Here is a 21205-nt window from a genome sequence, read left to right as displayed (position 1 = left end):
GAAGAATCGGGAAGAAAAAAGCACAATGGCACTATCCAGCTAAACTGAGCACACTATCCAAAAGGAAAATTTGGATTCCTTAACATACCGCAAGAGGCAGTGGAAGCCAGTTCCTGGATTCTCTTGTATATCCCGAACAGCATGAGATACAATCTGTTCTGCGATAGGATGAGAGGGAGAAAAAGGATACAGCTGATAAATGTAACAGGAACTGTGAGCAGATTATTTGCTAGAGAAAAGTAGTAACAGTTCCTGCTGATGGGGTTAGTCTAAAGACAGGAACAAGAGAAAATTTGAATGGTAGAGAAATGAAATCACATTGGTGAATTCTAGATAAAATCTCATGATACAATTATATTTATTATTTATAATGGAAGGCTTTGTGTGTCCTATGCTTGAGGTTTTAGAGGGTGTGAAAGATTGTCAGCTCTGGCTAGCCAGCTAAACCTAATCTTCAGTATGCAGTGTTGTTATAACCATCAGGATATTGGAGAGACAGGGTGGGTGAGACAATATCTTTTGTTGGACAAATGTCTGTTGGTGAGAGAGACAATCTTTTGAGCATATACAGAGCTCTTCTTTAGGTCTGGGAAACTTGCTTAGGGCAAGTCTCGACTACAAAATTAAGTCGACATAAGTTATGACAACGTACAGCCACCACAGTAATTAAATCAGATTTGCATGTCTGCACTTTTGTTGACAGTGCGCGTCCTCACCGTGAGTGCTTTCACCCATTTAACTGTCATTTGGGGGGGGCTCACACTGACAGCCTCCTGAGGCAGTGGGGCTCTAGCTGTCCCTCTGTGGGGGGTTATTAGGGTTGCCAATTTTAGTTGGATGTATTGCTGGGGGTTTCATCACATGACATAATCTTTAATTAAAGATTATTCTTTAATTCCTGAAGACTCCAGGACAGTTTTTTGAGGGCTAGCAATCCTAAGGTTGTTAGTACGTTATAGATTGTTGTAATAAGCCATAAATTCAGTGTCTCTAATCAGTCCATGATTTTTAGTGTCAGGCAAAGTTATGACGCGAAAAATCATGGATTGAATAGAGACACTGGATTTATGGCTTATTACAACAATTTATAACCCACTAACTACCTCCCTCCTTTGCTTCCTTCCCTCCCTGTGACTGGAGGGGTGTTAACGGGCCACTTCACCTTGAATTCCCTTGAAATATGTGTTAACTGTTTATGCTAAACAATTTGTTCCACCTTATATTTAGCTGTGACACCCTGAGGCCTGCTCTACCCTACTGGAGCTCAAACTTTTTCAGTCACACCTCCCCCTCCCAGTAATGGAATCTGTCTACACACCCCTCTATTACTGCACAGCCAAGGCTTCCTCAGCAGCAGAGCTAGGGCTGAAGGCAGAGCTGGGGGTGGAGCTGGGTTGGAGGTGCAGCAGGGGAAGCAGTGGACCTGTGGTTGGGGTCGGAGCTGGGCTGGAGGGGGGCGGAGGGAGAGTGAGGGCAGAGCTTGGCCTGGAGGCAGAGCGGGATTGGGGGATGAATAAAGTTGAAAGCGGAGCAATTTACATCAACCTAACTCTGTAAGGATCTACACTACAATGTTGCTCCCGCCACTGTGAGTCACCCACTGCACTGAACTAATAATTCTACCTCAGCCTGGAGCCCTGTCACTCAGGCTGAGAGCCCAGAGCCTCGCCACCCAGTGCTGACAGCTGGGGCTCCAGGCTGTCAGCCACGGGCAGTGGGTCTCTGGACTGTCAGTGCTTCACAATGACCCACACTGTCCATTAAATCAGTGGTAGCACCCCACCGACAGAAGGAGCATAGTGTGGCTATGAAAAATCAATGTTATTACTGTGGTGGCTGTACGTCGACGTAAATTAAATCAGCTTAATGTTGTAGTGTAGACTTGCCCTGAGTAAGTTTCCCAGACCTGAAGAAGAGCTCTGTGTAAACTCAAAAGCTTGTCTCTTTCACTAACAGAAGTTGGTCCAATAAAATATATTACCTCACCCACCTTTTCTCTCTGATCTTCAGTAATAGAGATTGGCATTCCAAGGACAAAAGAGTTTTCTCAATTATATAAAATGTGTTAACTTTTAAACATAAGCACACTTTAAGAAATATATTAAAGCTTATGTAGACCACTACGCATAGTAAACTGAATCTTCAAAGAATGATGCAACTTTTAGAAAATGAAAATCTAGAGGCAAAAGATACCTAGATGTCAGAAATAATGAGTGGCTCTTAAATAGGGTGGGGGTGAGAGGGGGAGACAGAAATGATGTGGGAACAAGATAATTCTGAATTGTTTTCCTGTAATACAAAAATGTTTAGAATTTTGTTAGTAGATTATTAAACTATTTGGAGTGTAAGTATTGCTTTCCTGCAAGACGTACATGCAGAAGGAATATCTAGATCTCAGAGGATGGCTAAAAAAGTGGCTTACGAAGTTTAGTCTTTAAAAAATAAACAGTGGGCATGCATTGGTGTTGCACACTGAGGTACAAGCAGTGCATCCTAGTGGTTGGAACAGGAATATTGCCTAGTGGTCTGAGAAGAATCAGAGGGCAGAACCAGAGGAGGGGTCAAGGAAGAAGCCAATGGTTGGAGCCAGGAGTTCAGAGGAAGGTAGGGACTAGGTTTGGAGCAGGAGCAGGCATTGTTTGGAGCAAGGGCTGGTATAGGAAGCATGTCTGGCATAAGCATGGAACACATTGAACAGCCACTGTGCTGCTGTTACGACAAGCCTTAAGTGGTGATTTGTTGACCCTTCTGTCCACAGTCACTTAGTGAGGGCTTATTGGGCCCAGCTAGTTGCTAGGCAACTGAGACAAGTCAATTTAGTTCTTGACAATGGGTGGAGAAAGAAGTGAAATGATTTTTTTTAATATAATTAAAATGGGATTTTTGCTCCTGGAGGAACAGGGGTGGCTTTAGATAAAGAAGGGAGGCATAATGGTGTGAGGCCTATTGCATGAACAGAAAGGAACTCTTATATGCCCCCAATGTACAAATAACTTGCATAAATGGATGAATTCATCTTAATTGCTTGAGTACTGCAAGAAAGTTTCACTTAAGATTTGAAAGTAACACTTCAGTGTTTATATCCATAACTTCCAATGCCTTTCACAAGGCTTAAAAATCAAATTGGATTAAAGTCTGGGAATTGAAAAATGGAATAAAGTTTGGTACAGACTTAAGTTTCTAAATGTGATTCTTGAGTATAATTTGGCCTATTTAATGTGCTCAGAATTGTTTAGATGTTAGTAAAACCGCCCAATACTAAGTTTAACTTTAGCCATCCATCAAATGTTGATTCTTTCTTGCTGAGCCAGGCATTCTAGTTTAAAGTCTGACTGTCCCCAGTACTTTGTGGAGAAGCAATCGTTCTTACACAAAAATTTAAGTGGCAACAATTGAAATGGAACATAACTTTATTGAGATTAAAATCTGTATCCTTACCAGTTAACATCAAGTGCTACAGTACGTAAAAAGGTAATTGATATTTTTTACATTGTTTATAAAACTTGCTTTCCCTCTGATGATGCAAAACTCCAAAGGGAACGTTAGCTGATCGATGGACCCTGTCTCTTCTTCTCACATGTACAAATTGATATTTGCTACAAAATATATGATGTACTGACTTCTCACAAAGTGTGGACAATAGTAGATCAGTATTAGGGTTTTTTTCCTAAGTTATGCTCGAGGAATTGTTTTGGGGAAGTTCTGTGGCCTGTGCAATAGAGGAGGTAGGAGTACATGATCACAGTGGTCCCTTCTGGCCTTTAAAATTATGACAGTCTTTGTCCTTGACAGGAAAAGAATCAAGCCTCAGTTCTTCTGAGTGTTTTTGAATCCCCAAGTAGGCAATTGGTGATGTTCTTGTATCCTCTACTTTAATAAGGGACCTGATTTTCAGTGTGGCAGATGCTGCATCTATGAAGTGTAATTGATTGGTTAGGTTCTGGACATAGCATAAGTATTATATACCTGGTTTATTCTTGCCTCCTTTTCTTTCTAGGGTCCTATAAACCTATATAAACATAGTAAAATGTAAGAGGAAAAGTACTGGAATCTGTCATACAGTCTGTTCCCATCCCCAAATGTATTCAATTCTAAGGTTGTGGTACAAAGTGACAAAACCAAGCCAATTCAGAGTTAAAAGCAAACTGCCCTCATTTTACTCAGTGAAGCACTTTCAAAAGTTCGTAGGAAAATCAGATTCATGCCACACAAACTTCAAAATTACTTTTTAATTAATATTGATATGTCTGATCTTCCTTTTGGTAACTACCAAATGCTGTAAAGTAACAATGCGTTGGAATTTCATTTCTGAATTGGTCAGATTGCTGCTGCTATTCATTAAGTATTCACCACCAGGCTTGTTTGCGATTATATGCAGGAATAACTAATAGTCATTATTGTAGAAGGAGGAAGAAGCAACAGTGCAGTCAGAAGAACTTTATTGTAAAGTATTAAAATAAAATGTTTCTTGTTTTAAAGAGTAAGTAATTAATATGAATGATTTGTTTGCTCTTAGGAATTCTTCAATGGGTGAAGCTGATAGACAACTTTGATGGCGAGTATGACTATATCACCAATGAGGGAACAGTGTTCACTTTCAAGACAAATCGCCATGCTCCAAATTATCGATTAATCAATATTGACTTCAGTGATTCAGATGAATCCAAATGGAAAGTGCTTGTCCCTGAGCATCAGAGAGACGTTCTAGGTAAGACTATAAACCAAGTGAAAGATGTCCTGTTTTGTTTTTTTCCAAGTGAAGTCAGTCTGCTAGTTATTGAAAAGGGCTGGTCTCTTAGGACCCCCCCCCCCCCCCGCTTTTTTTTTTTTTTTTCCTATTTACATTTGTAGGGATTCTTTTGAGTTGAAAGATAACTTTGGTTAAGGCACCAGACTGAGACTTGAGAGATCTAGATGCAGTTCCTACACTTGTCACAGACTTCCTGTGTGACCTTGCTCAAATTGCTTGTCTCTTTGTGCCTCTCTTCCTCATCTATAAAATGAGGCTAATACTATCCCCATTTCATGGGACTTCGTGGAGATTGATTTAACATTTGTCAGGCACTCAGATATGTTAACTGGGGCCCTGTAAGCAGACAAAAATAAGAGCTAGACTAGCAGTGGTACAGTACACTACAAACCAGGGGATCAGATTTTGAGAGTCCGGTTTGATCTGACATTCTTGAGATGACAGGAATTGGGAGTGCTGAGAGGCAAGGCAAGATTTGATGGCATGAAAGAGGTGGGTAGAGTATTTGATTTTTTTGAATTTTGTTTTTTAAGCAAAAGTCAAAGCAGGACCTTATGACTTTCAGTTAATTATAATAAAGATGCAATACAATAAATTCCTGAACTTTGCACTAGCTCAGGAGTTTTTTTAAAAATGCACTCATTTGGGGGAATTCTTAGTGTTTATGTGACTGAATTAATTGTAGAAAAGCCTATCCTGATGCATCTTTGTCCCAGTGTTTCAAAGATGCATTTAATACATTTAGGTGCTCCATGCTCCCTGCAGTACATTGTGTAATTATACCTGACTAGCATAATAATGGCTGTTTGAAAACTACACATTTGTTTACCAGTTTTTTTGTTCAAATCCCCTCACTGATTCTGTGCAGATTTTCCTGTGCATAGCTTTTTACATTGGTGATGAAATCAGAGTCCTGTATACTCACAAAGTGACTGCTGTATCCCAGCTAACACAGCCTCTGCTCTCTTTTCTTCCAAATCACTGTTAGATCACTTCTTCCATGACACCCAGAAGCTGTGAGTTCATGAGAATAATTTTTTAAGAACTCTGTGGATGATTCCCTCCTTTGGATTTCCCAGTGTATCCAGCAGTCTCTGTGCCTAGCCCTACCCTGGCTTCTGTGTGCCACAAAAGATGCTGTAAAGCTGCTTTAAATTGGCAGCTGAGAAATTCTCCAGCATGAGGAATCCTTAACTGGCATAGAACCACCTTAGCCAGCTCTACACCACCATTTTCTATCTCTATCCCTGGTACAGGGATTATTGGGGGGGGGGGAATGGAGCATGACTGGACTATGCTATTCCAAGTTATGCACAAAGTCAAATTTGGCTGTCACAAGGTTTTAGGGTTGCAAAGGTGGCAAACACAGCTTGGTCATACTCGAATATTGAGACCTCTAGGTCTCTATTTTAGATTGTAAGCGCTCTGATGCAGGGACCTCCTTCATCTTTTACTTGTGCAGGGCGGAGTACGTTGTCAGTGCTATATGTGTGATAAATAATAGAAATGACAAATTCTGGTCATCTGCTAACTGTTCATCAATCTCTGAAGTTATATTTAAGTCATAGGTAACAGCAATGTAAAATATGGGTTTGAGTTAAATACATAGCTAAAAGTCTGAAGGTGCCAAAATGCTATGGATCTTGGCATTAATAAATTTTGTTACTACTTTTCTGAAATGAAAATCCTGTGCTCTACCTTGATTTTTAATTTTAGCACATGAGGGGTTATTTCTCAGCAGATTTCTGCTTCAGCTTTTCCATTCTATAGGCAAAGTCAAATTGAGTATGTGTGTATAGTCATATAATAATTTTTTTTAATGCATCAAAAACCTCTTTAAGGGATTATATTTGGCAACCTTGACTATTCAAATGGAACTAGGACTTCATTTAGATAACCAAAGGTTCAGGTAAAAGGGAGTACTGAGGGCAGTGCCATTAGAGACTGAAAAATTGCTCAAACACTTCAACCCAAACATCAGTGGACATATTTGACCTGCATTGAACTGAAAGTTTTGGGTGAGTGTGGGCTGGATAATCAAAATTTCACTACATACAGAGCAGCAATACACAAAATATACAATGTCCAGATCGGAGCTCCAGTAAATATTTTCAATTCCCCTGGAGTTTTTCTAGCATGTTGGGAGTGTAGGAGGCTCCAAGAAATACTCTGAGAATTTAATCTCTGCATGTACTCTATCTATATTTAGCTTTATAGAGATAGCTATGTAAAGTAATTGTTACAATGGGTGAGTGGCTTCATGAGATAATGGGAATTAAATATATATTAAAGCAAACGCTAAAATGAAATAATCTAAAACAGTTTGATTATATATGATGGCACCTGTAAATTAAAGGGCTGTATTCCTCTGTGCAAAAGGAACCATGAGTGCTTGTAACAATCTTGAGACATAGCTCTGAATAAAAGAAAATAACACTAGATTGCAGCTGATGAAACTATAATCCTTCATTCCTAAAGAGCAAGATATTGTAGTGAAGAAAGACCAGCTTGCCATTATGTCATATTGCTTTAATCCTTCCAAGATTTGGTTTGGAAAGACACAATTGTAGCAGAAGGCAGTTAATAATTTATTGCCGTGAAAGCCTTAGAGTCAAGTGAATTTGATACAAAGATGACATGGTAATGAAACACCTCCTACAAAAGCTATGAATATAAGAATTCAAAGGTTAAATGAGTATTTGCTGCTTAGAGAGACAAGCTGGGTGAGGCAATCTCTTTTATTGGGCCAACTTCTGTTGGTGAGAGAGACAAGCTTTCGAGACGCACACAGCTCTTCTTCTGGTCTGGGAAAGGGCCACAGCAAAATCAAGGTGACCAGATTATTTAGCATAAGTAGTTAGCACATATTGTAAAAAGAGAAGGAGTACTTATGGCACCTTGGAGACTAACCAGTTTATTTGAGCATAAGCTTTCGTGAGCTATAGCTCACTTCATTAGATGCGTATAGCTATAGCTCACGAAAGCTTATGCTTAAATAAATTGGTTAGTCTCTAAGGTGCCACAAGTCCTCCTTTTCTTTTTGCAAATACAGACTAACACGGCTGCTACTCTGAAACCTGTCACTTATTGTAAGGGACCATTCAAGGTAGAGTGGCCTGTTAACACCTCTGCAGCCTTAGAACATAAAGAGGGGTTTAGTGGGTTACAGATTGTTGTAATAAGCCATAAATCCAGTGTCTCTGTTCAGTCCATGAATTTTAGTGTCTAGAAGAGTAATGAATTTAATTTACCAGGCTTGTCTTTTGAGAGTGTTGTGCAGGTTTCCTTTGAGGATGAGGGTTGATAGGTCAGATGTAGTGTGACCGCTTAGTGAAAAGTAATAGGTAATAGGGTGTTTCTGTCTTTTTTCATTTTCCTGCGTGAGTTCATTCAAGAGCATAAGTATTGCCTAGTTTCACCCATATAGTGTTATTGGGGCATTTAGTGCACTGGATGAGGTACACCACATATTGTGGTAGGCAAATGTAGGATCCATGGATCTTGAAAGGTGTGTTGTGGGGCTGGGGGGATGGCTGATCGTTGTGGCAGTGAAGATATGTGGTTTTGCATTTGTTGTTCTATCAGGGTGCTGCTTTGGGTTGGTTTGTCCAGACTCCTGGTCTGTGGGGAGCTTGCTTCCGATTATGAGCTTTGAGAATTTGTGGGGGGTCTGCTTGTCCAATTGGTTGTATATAATAGTGATTATGTACCCAGATATAATTAACGGTATTGGAAATCACTTCGCAAACATTTTGGCAACTGATGCTCAAAGTCACAAATGTTTTTCTTTCTTAGAATGGAATATGGAAATCTGTAACTCAACATTCTGCTACCTTTTCATGATCTACTTGTTAACCGTATCTTCTCCTTTTCTGGATATGAACATAGTCTGAATTTGGTAAAAACAACCATCACATTATAATGGAAATAGATTTTGTGAGTCAGGATTAATAAATATGAAACTCTGCCAGTGTCCTCCAGTAGCAAAAATTTTCCACAGAGTAAAGGGTAATACATCATACTGCATTTGTAGTGCAGCTAACAGCCTGACTAACAAAAAATACACATACCAAGAGATGAGAGAATTTAATTTGGCTTCACTGACCCAGTCCCCCAGGTACAGTTGGCTGTGGGCTTTAACTTGTGTTTGAGAACCCAGTCCTGCATTCCAAGTTCCATGAAACTTCGAAAAAACAAATGTATTACAATAATATGGGGTTGTAAATATGACAGATGTTTAAAAGCACAGAGCTTAAAGAATTATTCATCTGCATTCTTATTTTGAATCAGTCTCTCCCAAACAGTAAGCAATGTCAAGGTTTACTTAATTCTCAGTAGGCACTTCACACAAAGTAAAGATAAATTTAGAACTCTAATCAGTGAATGAAGGGGGAAAAAAACAAATGACAACCATTTAAAATGAAAATAGTTAAGTAAGGGCCTCAGGACATCTGCATTTGCCATGAGATGCATTCCCACCCAGGCCCCCCCAACTGGAAAGCATTTGTATCGTATTACATTTAATTCTCAGAGAGTCTAAACCTTGGCAAATGTTTGTGAATTAATTAATATTAAAGTGCAAGTTTAAAAGCCAACAAAGGCAGTATTGAGTTTGCCGAGGTCATTCATCAGAGGGATCTCGGAGCAATGTAAGATCTTGCATACCACAGAGCTTGTTTAAGCACAGCAAGGTGAGATCAGTATGAAGTTTAGATTATTTCCCGCAGGATGGCTGGTAACTGGATTCCTAAGGCCACTCCCCCTTCCCCACCTCTTCCCTCAAGGCCCCATCCTTGTGCTGCCTCTCCCCCCAAGGCCATAGATCCTTCAGTTTGCTGTCTTTTATATTTTGGGGATAAGGAGTTAGTAGTTAGTGTTCCCTTGCCACCAGTGTAGCCACCTCCAAAAGTATTTTTTTTAATGCATATATTCAAATATATTGTGATAGCTCCCAAAGGCCCTACCCAGGATCATGACCCCATTATGATAGGAGCTGTAAGAACAGATAGGAAGATTGAATATGCCGTTGAAGCAGGTTATGCTAGATTTTTACTGCTGGGGACTGGCAATGGAATAGTGAGACATAGGGGGGAAGGTAAAAATATGAATTTTCACTGGTTGAAATGAATTTTTTTCTTCTCTAGACACTACATATCACTAATTTCCCCCCTGCATGCTTGACTGAGGGAGTTTCAAGCTATCCTTTTGACAAAGTATTGTTCATTTTCCTAGGGCAATGATATTGATCTTTGTCAAAATCCTGTTGAATTTAGCTGCACTTATAGGGCCTCCCTGCACCTGGCATACAGGGGATTGTTGGAGGAAAGAGTCACGCTGCTTAGGCCTTCAGCATTTCACCAGCAGCGAAGGAAAAAAGAGTAGACAATAAAGCCACAGAATGTATTTCAACCCTTAGTCCAGAGCACAAGATGTGAAATGGCTTCACTCCCCCTCTGGAATGTGTGGAGGAGGATTCCTCCCTTTTGGAGCTCACCTGGGGCCCAATTACTTGCCCCTAAGCAAAGGCTGTAAGAAGCAGATTTTAGTAAACTTCAAAAGCAGTTATACATTGCAACTCAAAAGAGAGGATGGAGTTACTTTAAAAACAGTTTCATAGGGCTCCATGTTTTATATGCCAGTGACACTGAATCAGATGTGCTCCTTTACAGGTGAAACAATGGTGGTTGATTTATTGTTTTGTTTCTCCCTCCTCCCCTTTACTGATGGCCTTGCAGAAATTCACCATGCACTGTGAGAGTAAAGCAAGATTCATTCCATCATGTACATCTTCACTATAAATAAAGGTTCTGCAGGCCAGATTAGGCCCTCAGTTACATCTATGATACTGCTGGCTTCAGGTGTAGGGTTGTCACCCATCTGTGTTTTAAACAGACAGTCCGTTATTTGGCTTCTATGTCCGGGTACCATTTAGGATTGCCAGATGCCTGGTTTTCCATGGGAAAGTCCTAGCAACCCTAAATGGCACCCAAACCAAAAGTCCAGCTACTGCAGGGTCATTGGAGGTATCAGGTCATTAACCTGCGCCAGCCCCGGCTCAGCTGGGGCCACCTCCTACCTGCAGACAGGCTCCTTGAGATGATCCAGCAAGCAACGGGGGAAAGTGAGGAGAGGAGTGAGTGATGGGGCTGGAACCTTTCGGGAAGAGGTGGGGCCTGGGGGCAAGAAGTGGAGAAGGGGTGGGGCCTTGGGGAAAGGGGCAGGGCCTCGGGACTCCGGTTACCAGCCATTAGAAAGTTGGCAATCCTCTTCAGGTGTAACTGGCTGAAACTAAGTAAAGAATTATTTTGGTAATGCACAAGCTACAATAGAGCCCTCTGTTCATTCAGTCATAGATAGATATATTGGTTTTGCAGGGGTACCAAGAATAAAGAGCAGTCGTTAAAGTGAATAGATAGGACTCTGAGTTTGGAGTTACCTGTAATGATTTCTAAATATTCTATCTTGAACTGGGTATTGTGGTGTTTATTGTATGCATATATTGAGTTTATTCAATAGCAGGGCTGACAGGAAATGCTCCCAGAAAGGCAAAGGGGGTTCCTGATATACCCTTCACCACAAACACTTGAGACTGTGCAAGAGCTGTTCACGTTGGTGCCCTGGTTTGACCCCTTGCTAGGCCTGCCAGCCATGTCTCCCTCGGAGTTACTCAGTCTTTGGAGGAATGAGGAGTTCAAAGCAGCCTGGAATGGTTAAGAGAGACGTTAGACAAATTTTGGGGGAGACTAAGACCTATCTCCCCAAAAGATAGGAGTCTGGGGCAAGATACGCTGTGGGGTAAAACAGGCCCTTTGCTGTTTTAAAAAGCTTTATTCTCTTATGCTATGCTTTGTTCCTATGGTTAGATAAAGAAGACTTTTGTTTTAAGAAGGCTGTTCTGAGTTATTGTAATCTACTGGTTGCAGATTCCTGAAGGGAAGAGCCAGACTCACTCAGACTTGCTGGGCAAACACAGGATACTGTAGCCCAGCACCTGGTCTAATTGTGGAAGAATTGCATGGTTCCACCTCAAAGAGAGGTAAAAGTCATGGGGCCTGATACCTGTCGGGTGGCTGCAATCTGGGAAACTAGAGAGGGGACAGAGGTACAGCTAGCCCAGGGGTGGGCAAATTACGTCCCGTGGGCCGGATCTGGCCTGCCAGCCATTTTAATTCGGCCCTCGAGCTCCTATTGAGGAGTGGGGTTTTGGGCTTGCCCCACTTCGGCGCTCCAGCCGGGGAGCAGGGTCGGGGGCTGCTCCACACGGCTCCCAGAAGCAGCGGCATGTCCCCTCTCCAGCTCGTACGCATAGGGGCAACCAGGGGGCTCTGCATGCTGCCCCCAGCCCAAGTGCCGCCCCCTGCAGCTCCCATTGGCTGGAAACTGTGGCCAAAGGGAGCTGCAGGGGCAGCGCTTATGGACGGGGAAGCGCACAGCAAAGCCACCTGGCCATTCCTCCGCGTAGGAGCCAGAAGGGTGGACATGATGCTGCTTCCGGGAGCCGCTTGAGGTAAACGCTGCTTAGAGCCTGCACCCCTGAGTCACTGCCCCGCGCCCTAACCCCCTGCCCCAGCCCTGATCCCCCTCCTGCCCTCTGAACCCCTCGATCCCAGCCCAGAGCACCCTCCTGCACCCCAAACCCCTCATTCCCAGCCCCATCCTAGAGCCCGCATCCCCGAGCCGTAGCCCTCACCCCCACATACGCCCTCTGCCCCAGCCTAGAGCCCACTCCCGCACCTTGAACTCATAATTGCTGAACCCACCCCAAAGCCCGCACCCCCAGCCAGAGCCCTCATCCCCTCCCACACTCCAACCCCAATTTCATGAGCATTCCTGGCCCGCCATACAATTTCTATACCCATATGTGGCTCTCGGGCCAAAAAGTTTGCCCACCCCTGAGCTAGCCCTATAACTGACAGACTCTGAATAGAAGTATTGAATGAGTAAAAAGGTGCTCTTTTTACGTAGTTATTTAAGACTTAGGACTCAGATGAGTTATGTTCCTGGCTGTCACAGATTTAAGTGACCTTAAGCAACTAGGTTAACATTTTTGTGCCTCAATTTCCCCATCTCCAAAATGAGAATAGCAGCACTTCCCTACCTCACAAGGTCTTGTAAGCTTTAATTCAGTATTTTAAAGTGCTTTTATTCCCTCATGTAGAAGGTTGTATACAAGTGCAAAATGTTATTTATTTTATCACTTTTTTTCTCAGTTTTAAGCTTCAGATTTGGAGCCTGTTAACATTATAAATACCTAAGCCTTGTCCTGTAGGCATCTTTTTTTATGGCAAAGTTTAGTAATAAAATAACCTTTCTGTCATTATTTTGCTGTTGGTATAACACAGATTTCTAATGGCATTTTTTATTTAAATTCACTATAAAGCACCCTTCCAAACCTCTGGGCATTGTCCAATCAATATAAAACTTAAGTGCAATATGTAAAGAAGTCTGTACATTCTTGCAGAGTTTACTTGTTCAATGCTTTTAAGTATATAGTGCATTGCAATGGAGAGACAAGAACAGAAAACTAAAAACTCTATTGAATCAAATATATTCCAATAAAATAAGATTATAGCAAAGTTAGGTCAGAGATCAAAATCAGACTTTGGAATCAGGATCACAAAATTGTTGATCCTGATGAGAAGGGATTGTTATCTCTGTGAGTAATAACTATATGTTTATTCCAACTATCAGGAGACTTATGCATTCCATTACTTTCATGTTGTCTTTAAAAATATCCATGACTTTTTAAACTGGGGAGTTTTCCATGCAAATGGAAAGTGGGTGAGTGAATGGATGCATGAATATTCTTGAGGAACAGTAGCACAAACTTTGTTCAGAGCCTTAAGAAAATACACTGCGAAATGCACGTAAGGCTAGTAGGGAGCAGGGAATTGGCAGCTACCAAAGGACCAGATTGGTGAGTTTGTAGTAGAAACCATTTAGTAGCTGGGGGTGTGGCTTAGCCCCAGAGTTTCCTAGCAACAACTCTGAGCTGTCTTTGAGATGCTCATACAACCAGAGCATGCTCAGACCAAGAGACAGTCCATGAGCCACAGGAGGAGATGCTCTAGTCCAGAAGCACATCTTCGTCTGACTTTTCATGACCAGGGCTACCACAGGTCCATCATGGCCTTTTTCTCAAAAGATACCATGGCAAACCTTTACCAGTCATGACTGACCAAGGCATAGCCCTGGGTTTCTTGAGAGGCTTAGTTCTCCAGTGTTTGCAGCTTCAGAACAACTTAGCACTTTTTTCCTCTCTCACACATGTATGGCAATATGGGTTTTCTGAGAGGAGGGGTACAATCCTAGCCTTGTTGAAGCCAGTGGGAGTTTTGCAACTGACCTGAAATGTGTTAGGATCTTATTTTTAGGGTGTCCATTGCCTCCTTTTTGTGTGTTTATTAGATAGGTCCATTTATAGTAGTATACATATACAATGAGTAATGCTTTATTCTGTAAACTGTTAATATTGTCTTTGCAGGTCTTCCTACACATAAATAACTCTAGGCTTATTGTAATGGGAAAAAGTGTTATTTTCTGTGAGTTCTACAAACATGACTGTTACTGTAAAATGTGGACTAACTCACATGGCAGAAGAAAGAAAAATTACACATGAGCAGCTGTCTTTGAACTCAGGCTTTGAAGCTCCATCAAAATGTATCCCTATTAATGGAGTTGAGACATGTGCTTGCTCAGGAAGTGAGTTTGATGTTTCCTCTTAGGAATTATTTGCACATGGATCTTGTCTTCATTTTGGTTCTCTCTTTTCCTCCATCAGTGATTCAGCATAAGAATGTCAGTATGCATCTATACAATTGGACTAGAGGGACTCTTTTTTGGAAAATATCAACACGTATTTATAAAAATATGGTCTGGACAATCTCTCCTAAACTGGAACTGTTGACACATTTCTGAGCTCCTGGCATTGTTCATGACTAATATTCTACTCTAAGCCTCTCTCCAAAGCCTAGAAAAAAACAGCTCAGTGCTGAAAACACCTTGTAGATTGGTTGTGAGAAAATCCACATAAACCCCAATGTACAGGCAGTGTGTAGAGTTGCAACACAACTCCTCTGTGCTCTCTCTGTAGTGGCTTTGAGTCACTGTCCCTGCAAAATTTAATATTGTGTAGCCATTCTTACAGCTCACCTCCAATAGTCCCCTCATTTTACATAACCATTCCCACCCCCAAAGTAGGCCGGGGGGCCTTGAAAACACAACTTTGCCCTTTGGGAGAATTTTATCCAAGGAAAACAGCATTCAGTATCATAACAGCAAATTCAGTTCTATAACCATTTGCAACAGCGTTATAAAATGTGGTTTGTATGGGTTTGTTTAAAAAGTCCTTAACCGGCTTCATCTTTTTCTTTTAGCTGTAATATATACAGTAGTTTGTGTGAATGTTAATAAATATGTGCCGGAGAATATTATGATGGCTACATACTGGTTAAAAAGGAAATTTTATGGATATACAGTCTAGACTCTAGAAGTTTCCTTGAGGTGGAAAGAAACCAGTTAAAGCATTCTGGATACATGCTTTGCTTGGAGTGTCAGCAAAGGAGCTGAGGTTGTGGGCTTGACAACAAAGTACAATAGTGTCTTGTGTCTCCAATTCTCAAAACAGAGATTAGGGTACAGAGAAATTCAGTTCATGGTTTTATATAGAGAAATGGTTATTATTAACAATTCAGCATTATTTTAGTTTGATAATTTAGCACTTCACTTAGATGTGGGCTCTTTACTGTTCTTTTAAGTGTGGTTCAATTTTTTTCTCTTTCTGTACCTGTATAGCCCATATCTAGTATTTATTTTCTGTAAATACATTGTGGTGGAGACTTGCAAAAGTGCCCTATGCATTTATGAGTATAAGTCCTGTTGACCTTCCATGGGACTTGAGCTCCTCAGGCACATTTGAAAATACTCCCCCTCCCACCCCCCCATCTTGTCATCTGTTTTCTCCATCTTGTGGAGATTATTTATAACCACATAATATACTAAAGGGATGAATAAGAGCTAATATCACCACCTTCAAAGCATGCTCCTCAATATTTGTAAGAGGCGTCAGTGGAAACCAGATGCCTTTGCCCTGAAAAATGGAAATGCTCTTTAAGAAAAGGGAAATTTGGTGGAAGCATAAAGCTAATTAATTTTAACCTGTATTGAAAGGCTCCATCAAATTTCATTGTGTGTCCAACTAATCAGAGACAAATCAGTGATTGTCACAACTGTATTTTAAAATGGAGAGCTTTCGCTTGATATTTTTGATGGGGGGGTAATATCTTCATAAAGAAAAGACTAAATAAATATTTTTGCATGCATGTTATGGGTTGTACCCAATTCTGAAGTTAATCTGTGGAGCTCTTTATATATCATTTTATACAGCTTTGAGATGCAGAACATTTTTAATATAAAATTTGAGAATATTTTAAGTATAGAAGTACGTTGTCTACTGGGGACACAAATTGCACTTTCGCAGCCCATACTTGTGTTGCCTGACCATTACTTGTGTTGCCAGAAGTAGAATATTTCCCTTATTGCATTTATGCTTTTTTCTTGTTCATATTTTTATTAATAAACCAAAGTTATAAAATGAACTAAAACCAATCTGCAGCATGGGGCACTGGTCATTTGCTGGAGGATTCTCTGCACCTTGAAGTCTTTAAACCATGATTTGAGGACTTCAGTATCTCAGACATAGGTTAGGGGTTTGTTACAGGAGTGGGTGGGTGAGATTCTGTGGCCTGCGTTGTGCAGGAGGTCAGACTAGACGATCATAGTGGTCCCTTCTGACCTGAAAGTCTGTGATTCTATGATTCAGTTTGAACTCTGGCATCTTGCAGATTCTCCAGTTTTATTCAAACTGCCTATTGTGCAGTGTAAAAAGAGGCTATATAATAATGTAGTATTTCTTATTTTAGTTAGAGCTACATATGATGCTATAACTTGAAATGCATAATAAGATGTAAGAAATTAAAATGTAAAACTATATTTCATTATCCGTCCTCACTTATAAGATTTATTCCCCACCACAGCAATGATTACATAGCAACTACTATTTTATAGAGTGCCACGCTTCCCTCTGACAGTATCGTGTTATTCCAGGTCATGGCTCCATGATTAAAATTCCAGTTAGTATTCCAGTATAAAGTGTCTGGTTTTGGGTTTGGCCTGAAAGTTGCCAGGTTTACATTAAAAGAACAGGAGAATTTTTTTCCCCAAAATCTGAAGAAAATGGGTCAATCACTTGAGTTGCATATTTAATGTTTAAAATAACATAACTAAAAATTTAAACCAATGTCAAATTTTCATTGGCCCTTCAGGAAAGAGGGTGAGGGGAAAGTGAAGACTCTGTATAGTCATTAGGATTCAGAGGTGAGCAGGAGCCAGGGTGTCACGGCAGTGGAAGGACAGATCTGACCCTATATAAGGAAAAGAAACAGTTAAAGAAGTTAAGACTTTATGGACAAATTAGTTTTGACCTACGATTCTTAGAGTTTGTTATCCTAATCTAAAATTGTGCTGACGAGGAAGAACATAACATATCCTGGAACTTTTGTTCTGAAAATTAGATGTGCAAACATGTTTTTAGTCTGTGTTCAGCTTTACTCTAGTTGGTTTATAAACACTGTTGGGGGAACCCTGAATTCCCATAGAGAGTTTAAAACCCAGGGTAACCTGTAAGATGGGTCTTTGTCATATTTTGGTTTGTTTTGTTTTGCTTGCTTTGTTTCTGTGTTGATTTTCTTTGTTTTCTGTTTCAAGTTATACAGCAGAATCTCAGAGTTACAAACATCTCGGGAATGGAGGTTGTCCATAACTATGAAATGTTTGTAACTCTGACCAAAACGTTATGGTGGTTCTTTCAAAAGTTTACAACTGAACATTGACTTAATGCAGTTTTGAAACTATAATATGCGGAAGAAAAATACTGCTCCCCCCCCCCTTTTTTTTTTACTAGTTTACATTTAACACAGTACTGTATTGTATTTGTGTTTGGTTTTTTTTGTCTCTGCTGCTGTCTGATTGTGTAGTTCCAGTTCCAGTTGAGATGTGTGGTTGACTGGTCAGTGCGTAACTCTGGTGTTCTTAACTCTGAGGTTCTACTGTAGATGCAAAAACTGTTGGTCATGATGTTTCTTGGGTTTAACAACATACCCTTACGCAATCCTAGGTCTAGTCTTTGTCTGCTCATTTAATGGCATTTCTGCAGTTTCTTGAAACCAGGAGCCAGAAGAAAACTTTGTCCAACAGTTGGACCTTGACTGTGATCCAGCCCTCCAACCTGACCCAAATAGACCAGGTTCTCTTCCTGCCAGGGAAAGAAGCCACAGTTTTGGCCTGAAGAAGACAAGAATCGTTATCCACTTATCACCTGGCAAGAGAAAGGAGAACTTGATTTTATATTTTTTCCTCATCTCCTTTCTTATACTTTACCACTGTATGCATTTTGTCAAAATTTGGTTGAGGACTTGGCAAAGAAACAACTGTAAGTGATAATGTTTTAGTAAGTTGCCGACTAAGTAACCCTTTTCTTAAATGACAGAAATACTTAGCAAGAAGCTGGTTTTTGTAAGCTGAATTTTCCCCTCATGTGTAAGTTAATAAAGAGAGGCTTATTATGTGGTTAATAGGGATCTAAAGCCTATGGCATGAGAAAACCCCAGGCATTTTAGGACATACTAAGAATGGTGTGCCCCAAGCAACATCTAATCTGTAAGCCAAGGCAGAGCATCCAAGTACCCAGGCGAATGTCACATGATAATATGTGATGTGGGAAAATTGGCACTGTAAAGAGCTCATACCCTTCCCAGGGTAGGGGGTTGGAAGGGTAGAATAGGTACCTTAGGGATAGAGCTGGTCTAAGATTTTCTGACAGACCAGTTTTCTGTCAGAAAATGCTGAATCAATTAAATCAAAACATTCTGCAGGGTTACCAGCCCAGAAATTTTAGAAAATTCCATTTAGGTTCTTCTGAAACTGAATGTTTCAAAATTTCCATCCCGTGGAAAATTTTGCATTTCTGAAAGAATTTTCATTATAAATTGAAACAAAATCAGAAATGCAAAATTTTCCACGGGATGGAAATTTGGTTTCTGCCCAGCTATCTTCCCTGTCTGGGAAGTCATAAATGCTGTACTGGCCTTATATTAGATTAAAATGTACAGACACACACGTGCTTGCTCGGAAATTAACTTTTATATTCTGATGATACCTAGAGGCCTCAACCAGGTTGGTACTCATTGTGATATGCACTGTACAACCATGATAAATGACAGTCCCTGCCTCTGAGAATTTATAATCTGAAAGCCAGTTTGTATAAGCAATCTGTGTATGTACCCCGTAAGAGGTGAATGAACTGCAGTGTGGTCTGTTAGTTATATGTTGCAGTTCAGTGAGGATTTGTGAAGGTTTGTAGCTCAGGTTGGAAATGTAGCTGATGTATGCTGGATGGTTGTAAGAGGATTGCTCGATCATGTTTAGACTCATTGGAAGGGGCAGAGTTAAAGTTGGTTTCAACTGCAATGTAATATTTTACATTTGTACATTTTAAGAGATTATATTAAGTGTGAAGATGTTTGAATATTTATATTTCTTTGCTTCTAAATGCTTAGGTTTTTCTTTTTCCAACACCATTGCTTGGTATATTTTAACTAATATCAAAGTAACAGCATTAACTAAAAATTAGCTCTTGTCCTTTAATCTATATACTTCAAAATAGTTCTCTTCATACTTAAAGGTTTAGTACTTTTCAATATTAAGTATTAATAATCTGAAAAAGAAGTTTATGAACTTTGTCTTAACTTCATGACATTAGTGTTCTCAGAACACAAGCTTGGGACTCCATGGATTCCATTAGGCATCCTTAATCACATTGAGTAGTACTTATTTATAAGAATACTCTAGTGAATCCTTTAAAAGATACAGAAATGGCTATGTACTGTACACAGCTGTTTACCTTTTCATTCTCATAAATTATGTTTGCACAAAAGCTATGGTTTAGTTTTCTATCTCATATGCTTCCATAAATAATTTTCCTGATATATTTTTGACAGAAGGATTACCCTTTTATGAAGAAAAAATTGTAAATTTTATCAATACTTTTGTCAGATATAGCTTTGAAACACTGGACATACAATAGCAACATGAACCATTAAACACTGAAAACATAAACACCTTTTAGTTTGTGTACATTAATTGCACGGGGTTTGAAAAAATATTTGTTAGAATGTATGTTCTGAGAATGTAAGTCTTATGAATATTACAGCTCTTTCCTGGAATAGTGTCTTTCATATTTATATATAACTTTTTTGCTGGTATTTTGAAGAACTGTTTATTTTCAGAGCTGCAAGGAAACTCTGAAGCTTGCAGAATTGTAATCAGATATATTCCATAAGAGGTTTTGTGTGTGTTTAAAGCAATTTTTAAAGTTAGTTATATTTAATTATTTAGTTCCCACAGTAGTTGCAGGATTTTGTTTCACTTTACTTTTTTTTTCTTTACCACTTTTACAGAATGGGTTGCTTGTGTTAGGTCCAACTTCCTGGTTTTGTGTTACCTGCATGATGTGAAGAATGTTCTACAACTTCATGATCTAGCCACTGGCACACATCTCAAGACTTTTCCTTTGGAAGTTGGCAGCATTGTGGGATATAGTGGCCGAAAAAAGGACACAGAAATATTTTATCAGTTTACGTCCTTTTTATCTCCAGGTAAGGTTGTTTATTTCCTCAGGTGTTGCCCCTTTTACAGGGTACCTGCCCAATGGATCTTTAATTTAGGAAGTACTGTACACATAATGAGACTGAATTGTGGCTTGATCTTTAGAAACATAGAAAAAGGTGCTTTGCCCTAAATAGTGTGTTGTAGTTTGGACTGTGCATTTAAAATATATTAATGGAGAAAACTCTTGGATCTCATGAGTCTACAGTGAGTTAATATGTTGGGGATCTGGGTTCAGAAATGACTCAGTATTACAGAGAGTTCTATGGAAGATTACAACTTTTTGCTCATTCTGTCCTCTCAAAGAAGGGAATTAGTGTTGCTTTCATAGCACCAATTAGAGGCTGTATGAATGTGCTTTGAGCAGAGCTGCACGATCATGTAAAAGTGGTCCAGATAATATCTTTTGACCAGCCCACAGATACCTAATAAACTGTCACAGAGTTTAGGGCTAAAAGGAACCTAGTATGACCTCCTGTATATTACAGGCCACCATCACCACCCAGCACCTGCACACTAAACCCAACAACCAAAGTTAGACCAAAGTATGAGAGCTCTCAGGAGACTAAACTATTGTGTGCCACAGGCAGAGAATAGGAGTGATCAAGGTGCACCAAAGCCCGAGCCCCCTGTTATGGTAAGGAATTGAATAAATGAGAGAGACCCAGATGCTCTGGGCAAATGATTCGTGCTGCAGAGAATGCTAGTGACCTTGCATTCTTTTTGCCAATC

The 21205-nt window shown here is 40.1% G+C and overlaps 1 protein-coding gene across 3 annotated transcripts in view; it reads left to right on the top strand.

Moving 5' to 3' along the window:
* PREP (prolyl endopeptidase) overlaps positions 1–21205 on the top strand; it is a 164489-nt gene that overhangs the window by 80177 nt on the left and 63107 nt on the right. For all 3 annotated transcript variants that reach the window (XM_077812877.1, XM_077812876.1, XM_077812878.1), the window contains exons 8-9: positions 4517–4708; positions 20266–20463. In XM_077812877.1, coding sequence (XP_077669003.1) covers positions 4517–4708; positions 20266–20463 — 390 coding nt within the window. The remainder of the gene's footprint in view (positions 1–4516; positions 4709–20265; positions 20464–21205) is intronic.

Source organism: Eretmochelys imbricata, chromosome 3 (genome assembly GCF_965152235.1).
Source record: "Eretmochelys imbricata isolate rEreImb1 chromosome 3, rEreImb1.hap1, whole genome shotgun sequence".
Classification (NCBI taxonomy): Eukaryota; Metazoa; Chordata; order Testudines; family Cheloniidae; genus Eretmochelys; species Eretmochelys imbricata.
The sequence above is the reverse complement of the archived record's forward strand: the minus strand, read 5'-3'. Positions and strand labels throughout refer to the sequence as shown.